The sequence below is a fragment of the Phragmites australis genome, chromosome 22 (genome assembly GCF_958298935.1).
Source record: "Phragmites australis chromosome 22, lpPhrAust1.1, whole genome shotgun sequence".
Classification (NCBI taxonomy): domain Eukaryota; kingdom Viridiplantae; phylum Streptophyta; class Magnoliopsida; order Poales; family Poaceae; genus Phragmites; species Phragmites australis.
The window spans coordinates 5,321,132-5,348,153 of NC_084942.1; the positions used below are offsets into that span (position 1 = coordinate 5,321,132).

The window sequence follows — 27,022 nt, forward strand, 5'->3', positions numbered from 1 at the left end:
TGCATCTTCTGCATGGATCGAGTTTTTTTTCTTGGCTATGTTGTTACATCACAGGGAATTGAAGTAGATGTATCCAAGGTTGAAGTATCAAGAATTGGCCTACTCGTACAATTGTAACACAAGTAAGAAGTTTTCATGGTTTAGTAGGATTCTAATGGCGCTTTGTAAAGGATTTCAGCACCATTGTTGCTCCTTTGAATGAGTTGATAAAGAAAGGAGTACCCTTCAAGTAGAGTCATGCATAAGAACAAGCATTTAATCTGTTGAAAGAAAAGCACTACTACAGAAATGATTTAGTGGGACACTCCTGTTTAGAAGGTTCTATAGAGCCGTTTGTGCAAATATTGTTACAGATAGCTCCAAAAATGAACAGTCTGTAATGATGACGAGACGCATTTAGAAGTGGTGGGACGTGCTGACGACCGAAATTGTCATGTTGTGAAGAATTCCAGTTCTAAAAGATTCCTGGTTGATCGGTGAACAATATTCCGACCAGATGAACAGTACCCGCGACCAGATGAAACAGTACCTCCGACTAGTGAACAGTGATTTCATACCAGTGAACACGATCAATGGTCATGACCAATGACAAGGCAACTAGTGATCATGGTTTGTTCCTGTGGTTGGTCTCCAGACAGATGGAAGAGTTGATCGAATCTAAAGAAGGCTGAACTACATGAAAGCGTATTCGGGTAGATATATGAGAGTTTTACGTGTTCAAATAGGAAATATATGTTTGTTATAGAAAGTTTGAAGATCAGGTAGGTATAGCCAAATTATATCTGTAAGTCTTGTTTGGTTTGAATTAGGAGTCATGATCTCTTACGGTTAAGATTTGCTGCCCTTTAAATATGAGAGGGTTATGGCCGATTGAGGATATCAACCAATCGATTAAACACAATTTACAATATCTTCCGTCTTTTGCCTAGCTCTCGTAGTCCCGCTCTTTTTCCCCATCTATATTGCTTCCTGTTCTTGATCTCGAAGACCAAGGACAAGCCGCTAGTCACCCGCACTCCGACGGGTCCCTCCTGAGTGTGGGTGACGAAGAAGGTCCTATGACGCAGCGCCACGACTAGGGCATCCTGGGTGCTGCTCGCCGGATATTGCACACGAGGTGCTCGGTGTGTTTGGCGTGACAACTTTCCGTGTCAACAAGACGCTTTTAGTACAGATGGCTTCCATTTTGAACCGTCTGTAATATTAACACAGACGGCTTGTATTTGGAGCCATCTGTAATAAAACAAATATCACAGACGGCTCCAAACAGGACCTATCCATAAAATTAGTACAAACGGCTCCAAATATAAGACGTCTAAGAAAATAGCCGGGGAGAAGTGAGACACACTGTGACCACGTTTGGAGCCATCTGAGAAAATAAACATGAAGTTGTATGTAATAAAGACCGACAAAAAGAAGGGAGCCCCTACCTCTCCGCCTCGCCCACATTGTGACCACATCAGCAATCCGCATCAAATCCCATCGCAGTTGAAGCAGAACCAACGCCTCACACCCCTTCACATCAGTGATCCGCGGCTGCTACCCTTGCACCAATCAGCACCTGTCGCTCCTAGTCTATAAACACACTGCACCCCTCTGCTCTTCCCTTCACACAGCGATCCAACCCCGATCGAGCGCCACCCAAGCTGCGCGCATGGCGCCCAAGGCGAAGAAGAAGCTGATGGCAAAGAAGCCCACAGAGGAGGAGCCCACTGTGGAGAAGGCGGAGAAGGCCCTGGCAGGGAAGAAGCCCAAAGCAGAGAAGCAGCTCCTGCCAAGTTCGCCCGCTACAACAAGAAGCCCACCATCACCTCCCGCGAGATCCAGACCTCCGTCCGCCTCGTTCTCCCAGGGGAGCTCGCCAAGTACGTTGTCTCCGAGGGCACCAAGGCTGTCACCAAGTTCACCTCGCCTAAGGTTGCCTCTGGTTCTGTTAGTAGTAGTTGGGTGGTGTTGGTAGTTGTGGCTTAGTTTATCTGGTAAGGCTATAGTTGCAGTGAAATGGAATGAATGGTTTGTTTGTAGTTGGGTTGCGATAAAATTGTGGTGCTTGTGGAATAATGTCCCGATCGATTTGGAATAGTAATCCTGTGATTGCATTGTGCTTTGTGGTTAGTTTATTGATGTGAAAAACTACATGACAGAAATCTGGAACACAAGCGAATGTGAAATTTCTGGTGTAATTATGGTTCCTGTACTACTTTACGGTAATTTTTCTTGGATTCTTAGATCTCTGAACCGAGAGTTTCCTAGAGGGGAGACATTCTTGTCTCTTGCAGCTGTACTGCTTTCTGGGATAGAATGTGTAACCTGTTGCTTGGTTCCTGGAATATCACAGACGACTCTACTTGCAAGCCGTTTGTAATATTCCCCTAGTACAGACGGCTCCAGTAATGAGACGTCTGTATATATCTTTTGTACAAACGGTTCAAAACCCGTCTGTACAAATCTAATTTATATAGACTCTTTTCCACAGATAGTTCAAAAAAGCATCTCGCACGGGATTTTCAAACCGTCTGTAGAAATGTTTTCTCTAGTAGTGAAGCTTACTCATGCTCCACTACTCCAACTCCAAGACTTTGGTAAGACTTTTGAATTGGAATGTGATGCAAGTGGGATTAGAATTCGAGGAGTGCTAACTCAGGAAGGTAAGACGATTGCTTACTTCAATGAGAAATTAAGTGGGCCAAGTTTGCATTATTCTACATATGATAAGGAATTGTATTCATTCTAGTTCTTGAAACATGGCAACAATACTTTGACCGAAGGAGTTTGTCATACACTATGATCATGAATATCTAAAACATATTAGGAGTCAAGCTAAATTGAATAAACGACATGCTAAATGAGTAAAATTTATTGAGTGATTTTCATATGTTATAAAACATAAGAAAGGCAAACACAATGACATAACCGACACTTTGTCTCGGCGTTACACCATGCTTTCTCAACTAGATTTCAAGATCTTTGGTTTAGAAACTTTGAAAACATTGTATGCCGATGATGAAGATTACAAAGAAGTTATTCAGAATTATCGACAAGGTAAGACATAGAACAAGTATGTATTAGCCGATGGTTTATTATATCAAGCAAACAAGCTATGCATTCCAATAAGCTCGGTTCGTCTATTGTTGTTATAGGAGGTACATGGAGAAAAATGGAGGTGAGGTGTGGAGAAAGTCTGTGAACCCATGCTCCCTTCTTCTCTCAGCTTCGCTCCCATTTCAGCTTTGATTCATAGCCGGAGCAGTATTTTGGGTGAACCCATGCTCCCATACACGTTGTTGCTCCTAGCGGTTGCGCTCAATTTGCATGAGCACATCTACCATGGTGGGTGACGGCGGAGGATATTGCTCATGAACACCAGACCCCTCTTAGTCACCATTGTTCCCAAACTGACTGGGAGCCCTCATCCTATCGCCAACAAAATGTTAGTACCCAAAAACATGGAACCAACAATTTGGGTAACCATGAAACTTAGGACGCTATGAGAGTCAAGCTAAGAGCATTTTGATTCACAGGACATAAGTAAAGAAGGGTAAGGATAGTCACACTTGGACATGATCAAGATGATTCTAAATGCTCATAAAATTAACCTACACATCACCCTCGAGCACCCAACATCCCAACTAACGACATGTAGCTAGACTTAGGGAATATATACATAAATATGAATCTCACTCGCTCATTGGGGTTGTCTCTACTTTTGCCTAGTGACCTAATCTTTTCTGGCCTTGATCACCTTCTTTGGTCGAGTCGATCCATCGTCGCACCCTACGGCAGGCGCACATGAACTCAAAGTGAGGAAGACCAAGGCCAAGTAAATATGCAATTGGAAAGATTTGAACAAGGACTAGAAAAGGCACAATGCTTCGCCGACTTACTACCCACAAGCCTATGGAAGCAAAGGTGATTTTAAGCTCAATTACACTTACACCTAAAGGTGCAAAAAAATGAAGGGCTCTAGGATGGATAAGGAGTAAAAGCATGTACAGCATTAGGACCACCAAGTTATTCCCTAAAGTTGATTAATTAGTGAAGTGAGCAAATTTTAATTTAACCCACCATGCTAGACTATCCTGCCATCAATGAGCTCTGATACCAATGCCTATGGGGACCTACCGCTCCTAATCACGCTCGGCTCAAGTGAGTCATGTGTCAACTCACTCCAAATGGGCGCAATCCACAGTATGTGCCTCTATGATAACTCCCAGGACAAGAATTATCACACATATACTGAGTTCCACACCCACGTCGCATCACAACGCATTAAGATATGGACAAGACCAAAGTAGTACATTCCAGGTTCTAGTTTACATTGTAAGATTTACTACATCATCCGAATACAATAGGGTTCTGATACGCAACAGAATACATATTATTACAACAGCGGAAATATATAACAATGGCTGCACAACATTGCCCGCAAGGTGCTGACCGGTGGACTAGCCTAGCATTGGCCTAGAAGTCACCCTTGCCTCCATCGATGGGGTAAAAATACCCAAAGTAGTGGTAGTTACCTGCAAAATCTCAACAGCAAACACATGAGTCCGAAGAGACTCGCAAGACTTACTTCGACACTATATAAATAAGGATTGATGCAATTGATTATTCAAGGAACTCTAGGCTCTAAGCTTCATTTGTTGTAAGCACCCAAGCGAATTGATCGTAACCTTTACTTAGCTAAGCATACTACAACCTCAAAGCCATATGAAAATACTAGACCTCGACCCGAAACCACAAATCCAACACATACATGAGTTACTCTACGATAGTGCCAGATAACATCAGGCGCAACCCCTTGACCTGAGGGCGTGGCTATTCGAATAGTTTTAACTCTGCAGAGGGATGCAACTTTGCCCACATGACACATTATCACACCTGCTCACAATTGCCATTGTAGAGGGTGATAACCGTATCTATTGTTAAAAAGATTTTTTTGTTACGTCGGGAAATAATTTTCTAGGATAACCAACGTCCGTTAGGCACCTAATCCTTATTCCCCGCAATTACCCGAAATGTCCTTAAGTGCAACGATGCCTCTAACTGAGGACCCTCGCTCACTTGCTAGTTTTACACACAGGGTGACGAGACAACTGACCACGATGACCTATGCTACCAGGCTTACTGTCCCATTCAGTAGCATGTGATAGCACGTTGAGATGCTTGAGTAATTGTACCACGAGGCGGTCCTTAACCTTCCAGGTGGGGCTATTGCATTATGGAGCAACTTTCCATCTCTATCCTATCACCCGCTCGGATCATGTTCCACACTTGAACATTAATCAACCTATTCATGAAATACTTGAAAATGGTGTAAAAGTCCCTACTCCCATGATTGAAGGCCATCTGCCATCAATCAAGTTCTACCAAAGCCTAAGCAAGGCTAAGCGAGCATCAGATTCATTTTAGTTCATTAGACTTCCGCTAAAGACTACCCAAGATTAAATAAGGAATACAAGTAGCAACGTACAATGGAACACTTATGCATTGAACAATGGTCGTTTTTCATTTCAGCCCAACAACCCATGCTCGTGCATTTACCCCTTACATATAGACATACACTAGTCACATTAATCCTAGGACTCATGAAACATGTAGGAGCAATATGAGGATGCTTTCCTTGAACAGTTTGCTAGGGTTCCGGCATCTCTGGAAATGGATATTCGTCCAGGTCGAGGTTCAGGTTACATGCTACAGGCTCCGAGTCTAAAATGACATGAAACAATGCATAACCTAGAAATGAAATGCATTGCCATGAAGTGCATATGTATGAACTTGTGTGAGGTGTATTCATACGATAGACCACTTAAAATAAAGCATTAAATAAGCTACAAGGGGTGGATTAATCCTTGAGTGAAAGACTAGAGAGAATGGACCCTAAAGTGGATGTCCTGTTTTGGGGTCAGCGGTTTGACTGGGATACGACGCGGTCCAACCGGCAAGAAAAGACCCTTCATGTGTGATTTTTCATTTTGCATGGCGGTCTAATAAGAATGAACATGGTCAATACATTCTATGTGGCTAAATTTAGTTGGGCGGTCTGATCCGTGAAACATGCAGTCTGACCGAGAGATTGGTATCTCTCTACTGGGGCTAAGTCCTGGTGTGGCAATTTAACCAGTGGGGTGATACTCGCTGTGTGTAGTCGGGCTAGGGCTAGCGGTCGGACTGGTGTTGTGGCGTTCTGACTCCAAGGAAGGCTTCTCTACTGAGTTTTCTAGGATTAGCGCTGGCAGTCTAACTGAGGATTCTGGCAACCTGACCGCTGGAACAAACCAGTAGAAATAGAAATCAGCCGGTGACCTCAACAAAGGTCATCGATGAGGAATTTGTCCAATATGGTTCTAAAGAAGGGTTCCTAAACTCTCATGCACTCTATTGGAACTCACTTTCCAAAGGAATTTGGTCAAGGAGGAAGAAATCTTGGCTAGAGTTATTGTAGATCCAAAAGTTCACCGAAGTTGGAGAAGATGACCGGAGAGCTTCAATCCTTCGTCTTGGCTTGACCTAGGCATCGAATAGCTAGTGGAGAGGCTCTAGGGAACTCCAATCTTGTTGTTCTTGGGCTCAAAACCCAGGGAGAGCAATGGGACTCTTTTTCCTCGAGGGGAGGAAAGGGAGAGAGGAGGATGAACAATGGAGATGGGAGGGATTGGACAACGATTTTTTGCCTTGGAGGTGATGCACGACGTTAGAATGTTGCCACCTAGGTGGAGGAAGTTGTTGGTCGCCGTTGTGTGGCAATGTGGCGATGGGCGGCGCCGCCAGGCCTGTAGGAGAGAGAGAGAGAGAGAGAGAGAGAAAAGGATGAAAGAGAGGCTCACTGGTGGGTCATGGATGAATAGTGCCCTTTCTCAATTTTTTGGATTTATCTTCTCCACTTTGTTTGGTGACCACTTAGGGTGCTCCAAAAATTACTAAATTTTTACTGGAGCTAGTGTGAGGCATAATTAACTCATTTTAACTGATTTAACCCAAAATGCTTTTATATATTTTAAAATAAAAATTTTACAACTTGACAGTTTTTAAACTTTCCTCGAATTTTTAGGACATTAAAAGAATTCCTAAAAATTCCATAAAAATTACTATTATTTATTAGGTGATGTGTACTTCCTCCTAAAAAAATTATAGGGCACGAGTTGTATGTAAATTTTTAGAGTTTCTTCACAACTCGGATTCTTCTGGTTTATTTAATCACTTCTCATGAATGCATGGAATGAAAATAAAGAAGTCTTGATGTTTCGCGAGTGCATGCCCCAAGAGAATGTTCAAGGAAGAGATTTTTGGTCCATGACAGGCTAGTTTTCTTGCCATTGACTACGGGTTCATCAGATGTTTCGATGATCCATGGAGGAGGGGGTCGAATTGTCCGATCTTCAAAGTTTACTCAGCCTGAACTCCAACACTAGCTTCTAGAGTTAGGCTATATACCCTCCACCCGTGAACATTTTAAGTGTGCTGGAGCTGGAGGAAGTGTTAGCCACATATTCGGGAGCTCTTCCCATCGAAGTTAAAGATATTGATGAGCAAAGCAATTAGTATAAGATTAAGAATTAATTAGTATTAGTTTAGATCTAATGTGCATCTAAACAGTGATGTGCATCTAACTAGTTTAGGTCTAGTATGCATCTAACTAGTGATGGGGAAGCTCGGACCGGTGATCTGCATTAAAAGGAACTGATGTGCACGAACCGAACCAACAATTTTTTGGTTTCCGGTATGTATAATTATTATTTTTCTCCATTTTTCCCTGCAGAATATTTAGATGCAAAAGTAGCTTCCAAGGAACATACCGGATTATAACTCAAAACTTGCAAATATGAAGTTCCACCTTATGATTTGTGATCACTGTGGGAAAGGGGAATGATATATTCCCAATATTATACATGAAGGAACAGGATTTTCACAAGAATTTTTCCATTACCAAGTATAACAATGTCAATAACTCAATATCACTTACTCCTAGCTAACAGTAAGTAGAACGCTGTCCACGAACATGATTCGCATGATCATCAAAAACGATAAGAAAAGATATTAACATCCACAGCAAAAGGATCCGGAGGCAGCCGCTAGTATATGGTGAGAATGTATCTATCTGCGAGTTGAATGAAAGACCCACGTGCCTTTCTCGACCCTGCTCAACAACAGGCATGCGAACTTCTTTTAGCCTGCAAAAAATTAAGTATGAAATGTTTAAGAGGATAAAAATAGATTCAGGCTCCATTTACATTTCAATTAATCGCGAAATAATTGTAATAAAAAAATTTCGGAGCAAAAAGGAGTTCGTAGGCAAAGGAAACAAGCCATTTTCAAGTAATATTGTCAGGGTGTACGGAGCATTGCCTTGTATTACCAAGGTTTCATGGAATCATTTATGAGTTTGTCTATCAAGACATACATAAAGTATAGTAACTCAAGATATGTCTTCAGTGGACTATCTGATACTACCATATGATGCAAAAATGATTTTGAAATGTTAAATAAACGTGCACATTAATCATGAAATATGACCAAAATGTACATTTGGTAGTTGGTACGTGCATGCCATAAACACACACTCATGCTAGCTCACATGACAATTCGTGAAGAAAACAACGAGGTCACTTGCCCAGAGCAGCTTGGTCGAGTGGCGAACTTAAGCTTTCTCCAGACGATAAGAACCTGGAGAACAAAATATTGCAATCAAGTTAAAAAAAAAAAACATTTCACATATATCTATGTAAAGGAAGCAGACACCTATTAAAACACCGATTCACATCTTTTTCTTTTCCTTTAAGCCAAATTCACATCTTCTGTTTGCATGAAGTGTCCAATGTCAAGTGCAGCCCTACAAGCATGCTGGAACGATCCTAGACCCTTATGGGGTAAACACAGCCAGGAGGTGATGCTTAGGATGAGAGACTAAGATTATAGATGAGAGGGACAAACTTGGGGGAGAGATGAGATTAATTCTTCATTGCTCAACCATAAGCGATACATGGCTATCCCTTTTATAGGGATAGCTTGACTCCTATGAAACATAGATCTAACTTATGGAAATATTTAATCAGATCAAACAAATCTCTAACAAATGAAACTAATCAAACCATTTAATCAAATCAAACTTATCTCTAACAAATGAAACTACTCAAGCCATTTAATCAAATCAAACTAATCTCTAACAAGTGAAACTAACCAATTCATTTAAGAAATTGATAACTTGGTGATGAAGAAACCATCCACCAGACCACCATGGAGAGAATTCAATCGAATTGTCATATATAAGTGTTAAAACTTATGGAAGGAAAGGAACAGGAAGGCGTTCAACAACACATCGGCAGTGGCTCGTGTCCTCGCTTACATCAGCGAATAAGTAACACAACGAGATTTAGCAAAATGACTAATTTGCCGAGGCTTTTGTTTGTTTCAAGGATGCTTGTTATATATCTTTGTAACTTAAGCTTCATTTGCTTCCTTCGGCCTTCTTTAGACCGGCCTGTAAATAATTGCAACTTCTCTCTTAATAGAGTGGCAGTTCTCCTGCCTTCCCATTCAAAACAAAAAAATTACGAAGTCATAACTCACATCAACAAAAGGCACTGGCTCTGAAAGATCTGCATCTACTGATTCAGGTGAGAACCTAATCCAGCCTTTTACCATTAAAAGATGTATGTTCTCACCATTTTACTTGATACAAGAAGGTTATTTGCCAAGATCATCTCAGTCAGTCCTATACTCCCTAAAAGCTCCACTATTAGTTCTGCCCTTTTTAAATCGTATTGGCTTCCAGGCATCATGGATCAAATATATGCATTCATTGTAAAAGCCAACAATAGACTCAACAGCCGACAGTAAGAGATTAACATATACGAGTTCAGAGCTTTACCACAATGCGTAGCACCATAATGTAAAGAAGATGCCTATAAGCCTAACATTACACATAAAAACCAGCATCGCAACTAATGTAAATGCTGCAAAGATCACTTACCAGGACCTGCCTGGTCAAGTGGCAAGGATACGAGAAGCATCTAGATATAAAAACATCTTTAAATAAGATAAAGTATAGGGACTTGCCCAAACAAACCTTCCATGGTGCATACAACACTTGCAAGACATCAAATATTGCACGCAATTCGCACAGACATCAAAATATTATGCAAATACAGAAAAGGTTACTTGCCTGGATCCAATTGCTCAGGTGACACCAAAGCAGAAACCCCTTCTCCAATAGTAACAGGATAAGAACCTACAACAATCTTGTTAAGGTAGAATTTTGAATTTACGTAGAGGAGGAAACTATACATGCAAATATCAATTTACAACATTTTCGCACAATACTTCTCAAAAAAATTATATTAACTTTAGCAAGAAAGTCAAATCATAATAGTTATGTGGTAAACTAGAGTACTAAACAGTAGCCAAGATCTACATACATGTAAGAGTTAAGACCCGGAGTTGCTCAATTCGTTAATATCTTACCCCAAAAAATCTCACAAATGCAAAAGGGAATTTATATAAATTTCCAAAAGCTGATATACGTGCAGTAACAACCTATTTTAGTAATCGCCTCTGATGCATACTCTTAAAAAAGACCCTTCAAAATCTGCGCAAAAGTTCATGTTAAATTTTTTTTAAAAAAACATTGCAGTGTGCTTCCAGGAGGTATAAGTCACCTTTGATGTGGGAAAAAGGGAGATGGAAACATAAAATGGCATTAACCCAAAAGTACTAACATCTCTAGTCTAGAGAAGAAACTAACTACATGCTTTGGCATAAAAAGAAAACATTTTTGAACCCATTGTTCTCAAATAATTACTTGCAGCACAGAAGCAACTCAACAAATAGTGCTAATATATCATAATCTCTCACTGTACTATTGTAATCTTAGTTCCTCCAAAGTCCAAAATTCATCATGTCAGTAATGTATTGGTCTACTGCACAATACACACATGAAGCTTACAATACATATTAAGCATGGTTTTTAAGGCCTGAGAAGCCAAGGCGTCCCGTCCCCTCCGCCTTAGACAGGGAGGGGGCTGGAGGAAGGGAGGCGGAGGAGAAAGGAGGCTATGGCGGCGGGTTGCTGTTTCCTGCTCTCTGCGGTCCTCGATACTCGGTGGCAGATGAGACGGCGCTGGGAAGGGGGCAAAAGAAGGGGAAGGTGCTGCAGTGGCAGAGGAGGAAAGGGCTGCTGCGGTGGAGAAGGGAGGTGTGGCGGCGAATGGAGGGGCGGCGGCTGGCGTAGCACTCCCTCCGGCGGCGGTAGATCTGGAAGGGGAAGAGGGGCAGTGGTTGATTTGGTCGATCTGGATGTGGCCTCCATTGGGGCGGCCTCCAGCGGCGGCAGTAGGCACACATCGAGTCTGGGAGTGGCGCTGCATCGTCCTGGAGGCTAGGAGGGGAAGGCACAGATTGGCTGAGTAGCCTTGCCTCGCCTTACCGGCTTAAAAACAATGATATTAAGCTACAGTGAATCCGCAAAAAGAAGGAATGCAGATAGCTCAAGATTCAGATCTGACCATCTAGGTCATCACTAAATTAAAGGAGAAGCTGAGTATTTCTATTTTCTAACAACTTCTCCCTCAACTACATTCAGTGTGAATTTTATTATAACTAAAACATTTCAGCACGCTTTCAAGTATGACTCACCTTTCATGTGGAAGAAAGAAATACGGAACATATTATAGCATCAACCCAAAAGTACTAACATTTCTAGTCCAGGAAAAGAAAACATAACTACATGTTTGGAATAAAAAGAATAAAATGTTCTCAACAAATTGCTTCCTGCACACAACCGATCTGCCATAATCGTGACTAATCATCTCAAAACAATTGTATCTAATCTATCATAATTAACTATACTACCCTAATATTAGGGTCGTTCAAACATAGTCAAGAAAGTAATGTATGTGTCTATTGCACAGTACACATATGAAGTCTAGGAATCTATGTTAAACTACAGTGAATTCAAAAAGAAGGAATGCATCCAACTTGAGGTTCGTTCTGACCATCTAGATCATCTTTAAATAGAATTAACTTAAAGAAAGGATCGAGTACCTTCTACAACAACTTCTCCCTCCTCAGTTACATTCAATGTCATCTTTATGACACGTCGCACACCTTTGCGTGTGCGAAATATGCCAACCTAAACAGTCAACGTAATATATTTATTAGTGAAGACATTTTACTAAACATAGTTTCATATAAAGCTGTGAATGACACAAATCAAGCAAATATCAATTAAAAGCATAAAAGTAACGTACTTCTACATCCATTTTGGAATCATTGTGATTTCCTCTGTCAAGATGTTGCTCAACCAAGCGTAGTAACATATTGTCCAACTAATAACAACAGAAAGAAGCAAATGCATAAAGTAATAGAATGTCACGCAAGTTCTTTTCATTCTATTTATAGGTAACCTAAGGTACCTATAGCATACCTCAAGTGGAGAAGAATTATGCTCTCCATTCAAACATTCGACAACATCACCAACTCTGATTCCATGTTTCTCAGCACAAGATCCATTAGATACCTATAGGTAAACTGACAATTAATTATTACCGGATAATATGCATGAAACGATAAGCAATTCGACAAAAACAAACATAAGTCTAGGAATAAGCACAAGTAAATGATATATATACCTCTTGAACAATAAGCCCCCCATCAATGCCACAGTCCAGCAATATCCTCTCTACATGAGCAGGTTTCAGAAATTTGATGGCACAAAACTTCAACCCAAGGTGGGGTCGAGGAACACATCTATAACAAACAATCAGTTATTAAATTTAAAATAAGGTGTACAGTAGCATAGAATCCTTTTTCTATGTGCTATTTTGGCTGAAATTCAATTTTCTAAACTGTTAAAAATATGCAAAAAAACATGTCCCAAATCATTAAAACTGAGTAAAGCTGAAAAAGTTTCAAATACATAGTGATCTTGAGTACATAGTGATCCTATGTTCAAATCAATCAACAAAATATCAATAGAATTGAGCTCAACAGAGTTTTCATAAAACTTTTGCGCATGAAAAGAAAAAAGTAGTGATCAACATTTAGAGACTTAACTAATAATTTTATTTGTGTACCATAGACATAAATAGGAAATTTTGGTTAAATGGCACAGAAGAAGAAAAACTCGTGCTTTGGAATATAGCAGCAAAAGGTTTCTGCACTTTGATAGCAACGAAAGTTTGCAACATTTTGTTCTATTAGCATTGTGTCAGCTCCAATTAGGTTTCTTCCCATTTCGCCATTTCTTCCCATTCCGCAGGACAGTTCCCTGGTGACCCGACGTTATCCCTAGCAAGATAGGTGGTCCAGAACTACATCCTGCTTGTTTGCCGCCCCATCACGCCCTAGTGATGCGCAATACATGCTAACGCACTAACGTTGTTGATATGTATTGTGATGTAATCAAGTCTCTTATTACCTATAACTACTGTGTATACTTATTTGATATGTACTACGTATAATCCTCTACGTCATCCTCTTGGAACTTGATATGCCATTCCAGGATGTTATTCCTTTTGCTATTATCGGTTTAACATTAAGGAGAAATTTACAATTCTTATTATACTTAATATGTTTACTTGCATCAGTTTTATAAACACCAAGTGCTCATGTCATGTCTTCATAAGTTGCCAGTGTGCCTCTTTCAACAAAACAAACACTCCTAACAAAATTTGATTTTGAACCATGCATTGGTGGCTGCTAGCTTGTGACTGGGATGCTCCTGTTTTGAAATGCAGAGGGGCTTGAAGCGGCGGCATGAGGGGCGTTTTTGTATTCTTGGAGCTAGCAGCCACAGGGGACAAACTTAAGAATAGAGGTGAGGGTAACCTGGTCAAACATAACTGCGATAGATGGAGCGGGTAATGCAGTGTTAAAAAAAACTAAACATTGCAAGTTTTCAATGCTATTAAAGTGAACCCAAAATCTTTCGGTGCTATATTAACTCGGGTTTGTCTAGTGCATTTTCCAAATAAACAGTATTAATAACATATAGTACGTTAAGTGACCCCCTCTCCTTTCTCTCATAAAGTTATCATCATGATCATTTTGCAATCCTGATCATGGTTTTACCCACCTGGGTCACATCCTTGTTGTATCATGTAAATAAATTTCAATCTTAGAACAACAAGAGAAAAGAATAATAATGAAAGAATTTAACATCACTATGAACAGAACTGAAAAGAAAGCGTACCCATATTTTCTCCATAAATGCAACCACTTGAGTATAATGGAAGAAGGTACAAAAGACCCTTCCCTGTCAGGCGTGGACATCCCAACAACCTTTCCGTCAAAATCAAGGACTGGCCCTCCGGTGCCGCACTTTAACATTCATATTGACGATATTCAGTTTGTAAGAACAAAAAGTAACAAGAAAACTAACTACATAAAGAAAGCAATGTAACGACAAGATACGCTTATTGTACCTGTGGGTCTGCACCTGCACCAGAAGTGTACAATAAGTGGTATCGCTCATACAAGTTTGGATTCAAATACTGCACCCTACCATAGGTAATCCTTATATTTGAATTTTCATTCCTTCCAAGCATGAAGACCTCTTGACCATGTTTCACAGTGTCATCGTACAAAGGGAGATGAACAGGCAGATTCACTTTCTTAATGCTAAATAATGCAAGATTGTAATGTTTATGGTAGTAGCACAGTTTGCCATCTGCAGTGGTCTTATCTGGCAAGTGAATGATGACCTGGAACAATGATAGTAGAAAATTATCGTCGTATCTAGGGATTAGAAACATTAGGAACATACTCATGAAGATTACGAACATTAGGTATCTAAGCATCCTACATAGCTGGTAACAACTCACCTGAGCGTTAGGAACATACTCATCTTTGCACAACCAGCTGTCTAAGGATGCTTTTGAGATAATCAGATGCGCGGATGTCAGAATAGTGCCCCTCTTGTCCTTCTGATCCCAATCAATCAAGAAACCTGTGCACTGAGCCAACGGCTTACCACCTACAAGTGCATGTACGTATTTAGCAAACAACACCAATCTTCACAGAGCTCCTAAATGGAGACAGCAGGATATTGTATACCAACTGAGGATGAAAGGCCCAAAACAAACTTTCCGGCACGAAGGACTGTTTCTGTAGCAGCAGATTCATGGACCTGAAGCAACTCCAAGTCGTCAGGGCCCTTGCTAGATACAGTCGAATCAAGCGTGGGCAGTTTCATTATGCGAGCTACAATAAGATACAGCATGCATAAGAAAACATGATACAGCAAATCTCAAAATATGAAGAGAGGTTAAGCAGAATTGAGTAGCAAACCTGTTTTCTCATCGTATTTTGCGGCTCTCTGCCGATATGCCCTCAATGTCTCCGAGTCGATAGGTTTGTAGATCTCCAGGCCGTTGCAATCACGCCCAATAACTTCCTGGGGGATGTAGGGCACGCAGAGTGGAGAGCTGGGTGCAGACGAGACCTCCTCCTCCTCGTCCCTTGCTTCCGGCCCCAAATTCCTCTTCTTCGCCTCCCACCCCTCCTCATCCTTACAGCGATCGGCCCTATTCCTTTTTCTTCTCTTCGACCCCTCCGGCCGCTCCTTCGCGGCCGCATCACTCCTCATCCCCTTAGTGGATCGCAGCCACGGGCCCGCCGCCATTGAATGGGTTGTGGTCACAATCACGGGGGCGGCGGTGGAGCTCGCCCTCTTGGCCCGCTTGCTGCCGCGGAGGCGGCGGAAGTGCAGAGCAGTAGATTCGGATTCCAGCGACTCCGAAGACCGCCGCCCCGGCCGCCACCTCGCACCCGACCGAGTCTTCCTTGATCCTGACGCATCTCCCTCTTGTGCGTCGGCAAGCGGCATGCCTAGGGCTCGATCGGCAGGGCGAAGAGTCAGCAGACGCGGTCGGCGAGCGGGTGGGCGGGGTGAAGGTGCCTGGCCAGGATCGGATTTGGAGGAGGCGCGGCCACCGGCCGGCGTGGCGATGGCAATGTCGTTGGAGCAGGGTTCGAACTTATCGTCGGTTACGCTCGGTAGATTACAAGCTTACCGGACCGCACAGTATTTATAAACCGAATGATTTTCAAAATTAAATTAAAAAATTCAAAAGAATAGAGAGATCTAAAATACTAGAGATAATTCTAAAACTTTCTGTAAAAAATCAAAAATAATATCGTTTGCATCATATTCTATAGGGAGGAAGTTTGAAAAAAAATAAACCATACAGCTTATTTATTAACTTATGTTAAGAAAATATTTAACATGTCAATATAAATATTTCTTATATAGGACGTATCTTAAAAGGATCTTTAAAATTAGTTTCAATTTATTTAGAGTTTTATTAATTTCTTCATGATTTTTACCAAGTTCACAAATACAAAGTGAATATGTTAAGAAATAGCATTGTAAACTTCTTCATGTCTACCATTATTTTTCCTACATAAAAAATAGTATAAGTAAACTAATGAAAGTGGTTTCACTAATTTTAGAGGTGTGATGAGTTAGTTATGAATTAATCTAGTTGTAATACATTTACACAATCATGTATGTTAAAAAACTATTTCATGAGTTTATGTATTTTTAAAAGATATAGGATCATGTAAAAACACTAATAAAATTAGTTTCATGATTTTTGGATTAGCGAAGAGTAAACTATGCATTTAACTTAGTTTAGCAAATACATTTTATCATAGAAAACATTCAACTTTTTTATGAGTATAAATATTTTTATCATGTAGATCATGTTACAGGAAACCAATAAATTTGTTTTATTTGATTTGAAGCTCAGATGAATTAGTTATTGACTTTACAAGTTTGATCTATTTTTTTATTTTTTTAACTTCACTAAAATTTGAGAAAACCGTTCGATAAATCGTTAAAACCGAACGGTTATCGACAAAACCGAACAGTTACCGATAATACGGAAAATGTGAAAAATTGATTGATAAATCATTGAATGCGCTCGGTAACCAGTGTAATTCGACCGGTTACCGAATGTCGATTCACTCAATTTTTTCTTTGAATTTCAAATTTGATGGAGTGAATTTTGAGCAAAATTCCACTGTGTTTTGAGCGGTTTTCGTGATAACCACGAATTTCGGTTACTATCGGGGACCGGTTTTCAAGGTCCAAACGATTTGTGAACCTTGGCTGGAGCTCGGCTTTGGGGGAAACGGCGCATGGTGCCGTGCAGGATGGTCGGAGCTGCGCTAAGGGTTTCTTAAATAATTGAAATGCATGGCTTGCAGATGCTGATATTGCTACCATTGGATTGAATCTAATGCACAATGTCTTTTTAACCAACCGTCGAAGAAACCAAAGCTGGTCAAAAGGGCCGCCCGGTTCGGCACGGTTCAACCCATATTGGTCTGATTCGTAAAGTAGCTAGGCTAAAATGGTCCGGTTACTATGGGTGCGTTTGGTGTCTGACCGAGCGCTTGGTAAGGCTCCACGCGTGCAAGCACCAGTGTTCGGCTGTTCGGCTGCCTGGCCGAGCGCTCGGGCTAGGCCTTGTGCATGCACAAATCTTGTGCCGGCCAGGCTCGCGGGAAATGAATTTCGATTGTTTCCCGCGAGCCTGGCTCAATCGGTGTAGCATGTGTATGCGTGTATTTTTTATTTAACTCTTAATTTTATTTAGAGTACAAGAGTGGTTCAAAAATTCTAAACGTTTTATAAGTAAATTAGAGCTCACTAGCAACTCATTTTAATTGGTTTGATCTAAAAGCCTAAACCAATATTTAATTAAAATTCTCTAAAAAAACCCTATTTTATAACTTCTATTAATTTTTTTATGCCTCAAATAAATTCCCAAAAATCAGAAGAAAAAAATTCACTAATATTCTTATCATGTGATGTACTAATTTATAAAAATATTTCTAACCCTAGGTTATTTGGTGTAAAAGTGAGTTGTTTGTAATGCAACATATACTTATACAGGTAACCTAATACAATATCTTTTTAACCAGATTAAGCACATACAACTAACCAAATAGACCATATTGCATATCTCTAGCGTGCTCGACCAAGGGAAGTGAGGGGAGGTGTGGTTGAGGGAAGATGAAGGGGAGGCGCGGCCGATGAAGAGGGAGGGGAGGTGCGGCGCCGAATAAAAAAGGAAATGAAGTGGAGAGGAAAGAAAAAATAAATAGAAGTAAGAAAGAAAAGAGAATAATAGAATAGGAAATACAAAAATAGAAAAATTAAGAAATATTGAAAAAGTTTATTTCTGTTTAAGTAAGCAAATAATAGAAAAATGGTTCTGTTATGGTGTTTACTCGAAAATGAATATAATATATGACAGATAATATGAGGATTAAGTTATAGGATAGCTGCTAGAAATGTTTGATATACAGGAATGAAATCTTTTTATGGAGTTCTGTAATAGTGTAGATAGAGATCCATTTTTAAAGATCCTTGCTGTAGAAGGTGTAAAATGTTGAGTCGGTTGGCAGCAGAGGTGAGGTGCCTTGCACTGTTCTGCTGTCTGATGCCTCACGCGCAGAAGGAGACGCAGTGATTGGAGATGAAGCCAAAGGGAGGTTAGAGGTAAAACCGTCCAAAATAGTATTGAGGCAAGGCAGCCAAAAGTGCAATCTCATAATGGTATGGGAGCAATTCTCGCTCTAACCTAAAATCCTGGTGTACAATTTTCTTCTGCCTTGGACGATCAAGCAATTGTGCAGATCATGATCAGCCTAATAGAGCTTTTTAATGATACACCGTTCTGTCTCCTCAATCTTATGACAAGAGAATTTTGTGCTGAAGCGAAATGTTACCTCCTAAGCTTATGCTTTTTGCGCGACGGCTTTAGGACAATTTATTCATAATTTCCTTCACATTCACCAACAAATGTCTACTGCATACAGATGGTTGTTGCTTCTTGTCGCAAAAGTCTCGGTGTCACTAGTATATTAACGTCTGGCAGTGCTAATTTGACAGAAAAATGACAACACTTACTAATTTCATGCCCAGAAGTGCTAACTAAAACTGACTGGTTTCTTTTTTGCATCTTCAGAAAGGCAAGTGACTGTTTTCAGCCAAACCGTGTACAACATGTCCCAGAAATGGAAAGGCAGAGACCAGCAGCAGGCGACAGCAAGTATCACTACTGGAACTCTGATACAGAAAAGGCGTTTGAATTGCTCATGTCCAAGTGTGGCATATCCTCCTGCCATCGCCCGAATCCTGTGATAAACCAAGAAGAAAAAAGAAACTAAAGCATAGCAACAAGATAGTTCAAAACTTCCCATCATGTGTCTGTTAACCACCGTAATCAGAATCCATATGGCTGCATCCAGATTAACCCATAAACTCCAGCTCCATACCCAAAAACACATAATCCGGTAAGAAACATAGATCATGTCCCTCTCAGAATTGCAGAATGCTCAAGGCAGATCTAAAATCAAATTGGCAGCGCAGGTACTTTCCATCAGAGAACTTCAACCACCAATTGGAGTCTCCTCATTTCTCCTCCAAGTACCATTCTATGCCACGCATTCAAGAGAACACTGCATAATCTGCAATAGGAAATGGCTCAGAGCACAATTTGACTTAGAGATAGCATAGAAACTTTTTTTTAAGGTGGAGTTGAGGATATTCCCTCCCCCCCCCCCCCCCCTCTTTTCGACGTGTTATCTAGATTACAGGGGTAACTATTCACTACCCCATCTTCTTTCGGTCTTTCCCATCCATGAATTGTCACAGGACACTAAAAGAAGATGTGGTATATCGACTCAGCAGTCACAAAAAACTGCATCTACTGTCCCCATACCAACCTCTATTACTCAATTGATCCCTCATTAGAGTTTAATAATTATACAAGACCCATACGAATATCTAGTATTTCCCTATCTCCATTTTACATTTAGGGATTTCAAAAATACCCTCTCTTAGCCATTTATAACCATCCTTGGTGGTACCAATCCCCTTCCCACCTTTCGACAGTATTATATCCTTAGAAGATGTCAACTCAAACCCATTTAAAAGTTCAACCAGGTTTGTACATTCAAGCTGCAACTCATGCCAGGCATCTCCTAAAGGACAGATTATAATGTTGCTGTTTTATTACCTGCTGAGCATAAACACTCAGTTCTTCCACTTCCTCCAATCATATGTCTGTGGGCCTAGGAATCAAGAATTTGCTGGTTAAAATTTTATTATCCAGGCCAAATTAAATAAACTACTAGAGTACTTGTGCTCAGAAATTGTACTTACAATAAAATAGAATACCCCATCGAGCTAAAAAATGGCTGATATCACGTACTGAAACGAAACAAGAATAGCCATTCATAGCTCCACCATGCAGCAACCCCATAAAATGTCCAGTACCATCCAGCAAGGGGGCACCCGAGCTTCCATATTCTCCTGGTATGTTCACTTCAATCAATGTCATGTCATATCCTTTGGGGTTAGTATCACTCAAATCAGCATATTCTCTGAAACAGTTGGAAACCTCTCCAAGGGCTGATGTCCGATGCCTTAAAGGAGGCCATGAAATCATAGCAGCATTTTCAAAGGGCCTAAGGGGGCTTCTGGCTTGGTAACAGCTGTTGGTGATGATGCTGGCATGCAAGCTTTTCCTTCGAAATCCAGAATACTAGCTCGATCTATATGTAGTAGAAGCAAGTCCTTGGAGCAATCAATTCCAACTACATTTGCCTCACTATAGTATCTTTCTTCACCATTCCTTGCACTTTGACGGAAAGCAGTCTCATAATGATCACAAACAATGAGGACTCTGAATAATTCTCCCACTTTTTCAACAGAAATGGACTCAGATGCAGTGAACACATGATCAATGCCATGCGCTGAAGTCAATATTTTGATACAATCTTCACTCTCTTCTACTACAAAGCCCGTGCAAGACGCAACTTCATTAATTGTTGTTTCTACTTCCTTCAAAGGCACAGTTTTCAGTCTCTGAACAATGCTTCTGATTGCATTTTTTTTTAATTCCCCCCTTAAGCTCAATTCTGATATAAAACAATGATTCTTTGCAATGGTTGTATATCCAATTCCCTACTTCGTTCGAAAATGGTGTTGGTACAGCCATCTAGTGTAAAAAAAACATAAATTTCAGATACATTGTTCCTTTTTCTCAAAAATCAAAAGGTATTTTTCTTTTCAACAATGTAAGATTATCATGCACGTGATTTGGTTAGGATACAATGACTGAAAATTGCAGTTTACCCCGTATAAATGTGCCATGGTTTCAAAAGACCCGATATAGAAGCATGATGCACCACTCAAGCCATATAAACAAACCAAATTGTTTCACTTTGGCCCACCCTAGGCTATTATCTTCGTATAAAGCAATTTGTGCTATGCAATGTTCACAAATTATCCTACGAGGGTCATCAATGCTGTTACAACTGAGTTACAGTACTAAGGGTGGGGCAAAAATGAAAGAATTTGGCAGGTTACTATGTGATTAAGTAGCACAACATGCTTTAGGTAGGGTCATCTAAAACCATTGCACATTGACATAGGGTCATAATGCAATTCACCGAAACACTACAATCAGATATTCAGTTTCACATTATGCAACACGTGTAAAGCCAAATCAGCTCTCTATTCCCGTTGCTCCCTTGGCGATATGCGTGCGGCACTCTTAACTAATTACTGAACAAATCCCGAAGCACATGGAACCTAGGGTTCGCTTATTAAACAATTACCAAACAAACCCCAAACAAATCCTGAGGCACGTGGAACCTAGGGTTTGCGCGCGACGCGCCATGAATCAACAAGGCTGTGAGAATTCGGGAAGCAGGTTGGGGAATTCTACCGGAAGCTAAGCAAGCTCGCTGGGGGCCGGGGGCGGGATCACAAGCTTTGGTTGTGCGGGAGCAGCACCAGGCGGAAGAGCGTCGACGAGCCTTCCGTTCCGTGGAGTCGGTCGCAGCCGTGAGCGGTCCAAGCAGAAGAAGCCCCCCGAAGAGTCGAAGCAGACGCTTCCCTGCAGGTGGCGGCTCGGAGGTCGTGGGGGAAGGTCCCGGGCGGCGGCGGCGAGGAGCCCCACCCGCCCGTGGCGCCGGGAGGGGGCGGAGGGCGCGCGGAGGGGCTTTGGCAGCGGCGAGGTCGGAGGCCGCGGGGCTGGGCGGCGAGGCGGTTGGCACGACGAAGACGAGGAGGACAAACGAGAGGAGCCAAGTGGAGGGGGGTTTTGTGTCCGATCCCGGGGTTTTGGAGCCCGCGGCACCAATGGTCGCATGCGTTGTTCTACTCCCACTGACTCCTTGGCCCCACCTCGCAGAGTCCCCGTTTCAATCCAATCCCCGGTCCCCCGCACCGGCGAATAGTCGACAAGTAGCGAGCGAGATGGCGCCCAAGCGCCGTGTCACGGCCCAAAAATCCTTAACATGAGTTTAAGCATGTCAACAACAGAATGCGCATCATTCAGAAGCATTTGAACTAGTTTGAATTGCATTTGAACTAGTGTGAATTCAAATTTTAAGTTGAATTTAAACCGATGCCTTGTGAAAGAACTCCAAAATTCACCGCAGAACATGTGCTACTAAATAATTTTATAAATTAGTGGACCTTAAGTGATGAATTTAAGTAGATATTCCTAAAATTTTGGGAACTGAATTAATGCTCTAAAAATTCAGAGAAGATTCAAAAACAGGCAACTTGTATGAATTTTAATTCAATGTCTATTGAAACTCTTTGAGTGAAATTTATTGGAATGGAACCCTTATAGTCAATTAGAGGGGGTGAATGCTTGATATGCGTAAGCAGTGTCAAATTTAAATTTTGATCGAGTCAACCTGTCCATGGGGCTTGGGACCTACAGATCCAGACCGGGGTTAGCTGGGTCTAAGTAACAAAAGTTCCCAGCGCCTTTAGGGTTTTTGGTTAATACGGAAAAAGCAGAAAGCATGTAGTTGTAAACTGTTAATTCAGCCGAAACTTGGAAAATCGATAAGAAATTGAATATAGATCTAAAAATCGTGAAACTACTTTATTGGCTTCTTTGTAACCTACTCTATCTAGAAATAATACAGGTTGACATGAAATTGTTTAATTATATATTTTGATGCATGTTTACTTAAAAGCCTATTGAAGTTGCAAATGTGATGAGTAAATTAATAAAACTCCATATAATGTGAAACCAACTTTAAAATTCAAGTTGAAGTATTCTAATGTACATTAAAAATACCACCTCACATATTTAAAATAAGAGAAGTGCTTCTATGCTTTCTATAAACAAAGAAACATGAATCCCAAAGCACATAAACAACTTCCATCTAATACTATATTAACTCTGCTAGGGGCACCGTTTAGTCATTTAATGATATGGCCCTACAGAGCCCAGATCGCAAGCCCATTCAGACCTCAAATCATCGATGCCCTCGACGCATTCCGCACGACTTGCCTCTCCTCTCATAACCTATCTTAGTCTTGTCGGAACCCCCAGACCTGGATCCCGTGTGCTTACATGTACTTCTCCCTGGATAAATAGAAAGTACACACAGCCCGAAACAGGGTGAATCATAACCAACATAATTTATTACAAAAGCTATGGTCAGAAGACCAATATGACCCATAGTTTCACATTAAGTCTTACATAGCGGAAGCACTATTCAACATAAAGGATGCACAAAGGCGACCACAACTACACATGGACTGTAGAAATGCTATCCTAGTCTTCCTAGTATTCTCCATCTTCAGCACCTTCTACTTCATTGTCAAATGTTGCGTCGTCTTGTGCATAGCCAGCTATTGAGAAATCATCAACGAGAGAGTCATGAGTACAATTGTACTACGTGAGTCTAGGAAAGTATGCACATGTGGCTCAGTACAAGAGAAGAGGTGTGGTTCTTTTTACGGAAATGCTTAGTTATTGTTTGCACCTATTAAGCCTAAGTAGCACTTTTATTAGAAGGGCAACGAAAGTGTGTTACCCAAGTTATTTAAATAAGGAAACGACAATTCCCAGCATGTAGCAAAACTGGCAACCACTATCGTGGTAACACAACTGGCAATCACTGCCATGGGTAGCGTAAGAAAGATCTACCATATGGAGATCTCCTTTGCTTGCTCGTCACCATAAGCATGGATATTCAAATAGATTGTTTCACTTTGTAGAGTCGGAGCACTTTACCCACGAGAGTATTGGCACTTATTTTGTTACCGTGCTTCCGAGGCACGATACCTAAGTGTAAGCCATAAGGCCATTTTCATCCGTAGCTATCCACTAACGGCTAACAACCGAGCAAATCCATGCACCATGGAAAATAACCGAGCAAATCAATGCCCTGAGCAAATCCATGCTCAAATCTCCTGCCAACCACAAAGGCTACCTCCACCATAGCAGTATGCTAACAAACACCTATGAACTACTTAGTCAGACCCGCCCCACTCCAAGACTCGTTGTTGCACCATTGGTGGCGTAGGAGAGGATTCCACAGGACTCCAGTCCTTAGACTAGGGATGAACTCAATCCACGCTCCCGATTGCCATCTTAGCACCGCCATGCCATCTATTTCGTCCTAGTCAAAAAGTTAAGTTCAAGAAATGGGGAACTCCCATCTTGAGATCCACAACACTCCTATCCCAAGAGAGAACAAGGATTTTCCCATCTCGGGATCAACAACACTCCTATCTCAGGAGAGAACAAGGACTTCCCATCTCACAAAGGAACAATACTCCCATCTCGGAAGAGATTAAGGATATATACAACACTTCAAAAGTTGATTACTCAGCATTTTTATTTCTCATATTTTAACCTATCCAATATTTCTAAGCATAGCATAGTCTGGGTGTATGGCAAAGTCAAGAGATTATAATAACCAAATAATCCTAAGGTGTCAAGGACATGGTAGAATACTATCAAGGTTAAATATACAACAGGATAGTTTTCTAGTCAATTTTAATGAGGTTATAAAATTTTATTTATATAAGCATGCAATATTCATATAATAGCAAAGTTTTAAAAAAATGGGATAAAGATATTCAAGAAGACTCGCCTTGGTCTGCTGGGAAATCTTCCGCAACCTGGGAATCCACTAACCACTCCTAACCTATAGCAAAGAGCATAGCACACATAAACATACAATACAATGCAACATAACACATGCACACAAACACTTAAAATATTTATAAAAGATTTTTAGAAAGTTAAAATGATTTTTCTGAGATTAAATATGAAAAGATAGTTATTTTCTTAATTTAAGTAAATACAAAAAAAATATTATATAAAATATTTATTAAATATTTTTATTAAATAGATAATAATATTCTAAGACTTTATAAATTACTTTCATAGTTTTCTGAGCAATATTTTTAAAGATATAAAAATATGAAGTTTAACTGTTATGTTTAAATGGAAAAGAGGTAACTGAGCCATTTGACTCGGCCCAAACTCAAACTGGCCCAGACAGCCTAGTAGACTGCGCAAAAGACGAAAATATGCTTTGCAAGGATGAAACCATACTCTGAACTAAAAACTACTCTAAAATACACATTCTCAAATGAAAAATAGCTTCTGCGGTTACAATTTCTCTGATAGAATTCGTACTTCAGCGGGGCATCCACTGACAAGTGGGCCCATGTCGTTAGCCTCTTGAACATGTTGCCGACAATATAGCAGAGGAAAGGGGACAACGGCACTGCTCAGCGGGCTCGCCATCACTCGGTCCTTCAGCAACGAGTGCATGAAAGCAAAATGAATCCCTCACACCCACGAACATGTTGACGGTCTTCACATTGGCAGTGGCCCAATGGCGATGAGTTTGTGGCAGCTCCAACAGTGGCTTCCTTCGGTCCGAACGGTGAAGACAGCAAAGACACACAAAGAGGATCGGCAAGCTCTCAGGACGGCGTCTACGCCAAGCAGGGAACATCGCCAAGTGTCACAATCTTAGCTAGGACCTAAGGCGGGGAGACATCACCGAAATTCGATCCACAACGACGACGGAGCAATCGATGCATGGTGCTAAAGTTCTATGTCGGCCAAAACTCGTGGGCAGCTACCAACCAAGATGGTACACACTTAGATATGTTAGAAGAAGAGAGGGAAGGATGGGACCAACCTGTTAGAATTATATGGGCCCATATAATTTTAGGGTTCGTCTAGTTATTTATCAACAGATTTTAGGGGAGCAAAATTTGACAAATTTCCACCAGTTTGATCTTCATCGAACGTCCCAGATTAACTTCAACTTCATATAAAAATCTAACCCTAATCCTCACTCCACCCTCCACCCCACCGCCTCCCTACCCGACTCCCGCCGCCACCTCTCGACTCTGTCTCGTGCGCCACCACCCTACCGCCTCGCTGGCACCATCCTCGACAACAGCACGACCTGTCGGCAGCCGCCTCCATCACCAACCCTCCCTCACCCTCTGCTCCTCCCTTCGAGTGCATCCTCTTCCATGCCGGCGATGGATCACGCGCTCCCCCACCTACGCCACCACCCCGACTGGCTCATGTGGCACCACCGCCGCCGGAGCCTCCACCCTCGACCGCTCCCTCACTAACCACTTCAAAAAATGACACCCCCACCATCAACCCCACCTGACCGGTATTCCTCCACCACCGCAGCGGGCGGAGCCCCCACCGCCTCGCCGTCCCGCCCACTACCCACCGCCACTGCCGGGCCGGCTACCTCCTCGAGCCTCCCTCTAAGCCGACAGCCCCAAAATCCTGAAAACCCGAACCCGAACTTGAAACCCTAACCCTAACCTTGCCGTCGCTAGATAAGAAGACGTCGGAGGAGGAGCTCACCGGAGTAGATGGCCGCACGAATCTCCAAGTTCATCCTATCATATAAAATTCGATAATTTTTTTGCCAAAAAATCTATCATCAGATAAATAGCATTTTCCATAATTTTAATAAATCTCAAAGGCACATCTTGTGGAGAAGCGGCCCATCATGAGGCCCTTCATCTATTAGTATCATATTGCTAATGGAGGTGGAGATGGGAGTTTTCTCCCTATATATATCTAAGGACCCTCAGCTCATTAGAGATAACAATATAGACTACTAATTAGAGAGTAGCCCTTAATTTGAGAACCCTCTCATTACGTGAGTCTATATAAAAATTAGGGTTTTTGCC

The 27,022-nt window shown here is 41.3% G+C and overlaps 1 protein-coding gene and 2 pseudogenes across 3 annotated transcripts; 1 reads left to right on the forward strand and 2 right to left on the reverse strand.

Moving 5' to 3' along the window:
- Window positions 1-1,654: 1,654 nt before the first annotated feature.
- LOC133904476 (histone H2B.1-like) lies at window positions 1,655-1,971 on the forward strand (annotated as a pseudogene).
- A 5,843-nt stretch (window positions 1,972-7,814) lies between these two features.
- Window positions 7,815-15,984, reverse strand: LOC133904813 (uncharacterized). 3 transcript variants are annotated; one of them, XR_009907505.1, is made up of 12 exons: window positions 15,286-15,984; window positions 15,052-15,198; window positions 14,820-14,971; window positions 14,421-14,699; window positions 14,189-14,316; window positions 12,627-12,744; window positions 12,422-12,514; window positions 12,246-12,323; window positions 12,040-12,127; window positions 10,163-10,228; window positions 8,576-8,664; window positions 7,815-8,171 (listed from the first exon to the last, which is right to left on the reverse strand). XR_009907505.1 is itself a non-coding variant. In XM_062346380.1 (12 exons), the coding sequence occupies exons 1-11, from the start codon at window positions 15,821-15,823 to the stop codon at window positions 8,639-8,641; spliced, it is 1,713 nt and encodes a 570-aa protein (XP_062202364.1). In that variant the 5' UTR covers window positions 15,824-15,984; the 3' UTR covers window positions 7,815-8,171; window positions 8,612-8,638. The 3 variants fall into 3 exon arrangements, 1 of the variants encoding a protein (XP_062202364.1); XM_062346380.1 differs by having other exon boundaries at window positions 8,612-8,664; XR_009907506.1 differs by lacking the exon at window positions 12,246-12,323.
- Window positions 15,985-18,748: 2,764 nt separating this feature from the next.
- Window positions 18,749-21,169, reverse strand: LOC133904477 (uncharacterized; annotated as a pseudogene).
- Window positions 21,170-27,022: the final 5,853 nt, after the last annotated feature.

What these genes read in the sequence shown, in the direction of transcription:
- LOC133904813 (XM_062346380.1), bottom strand. Translation starts at nt 15,823, where the DNA reads ATGCCGCTTGCCGACGCACAAGAGGGAGATGCGTCAGGATCAAGGAAG. An exon ending in GGGCCTTTCATCCTCAGTTG is followed by an intron (nt 14,972 to 15,051) that starts GTATACAATATC and finishes ATGCACTTGTAG; the next exon opens with GTGGTAAGCCGTTGGCTCAG. An exon ending in ACCTGAGCAATTGGATCCAG is followed by an intron (nt 8,665 to 10,162) that starts GCAAGTAACCTT and finishes TTTGTTCTCCAG; the next exon opens with GTTCTTATCGTCTGGAGAAA.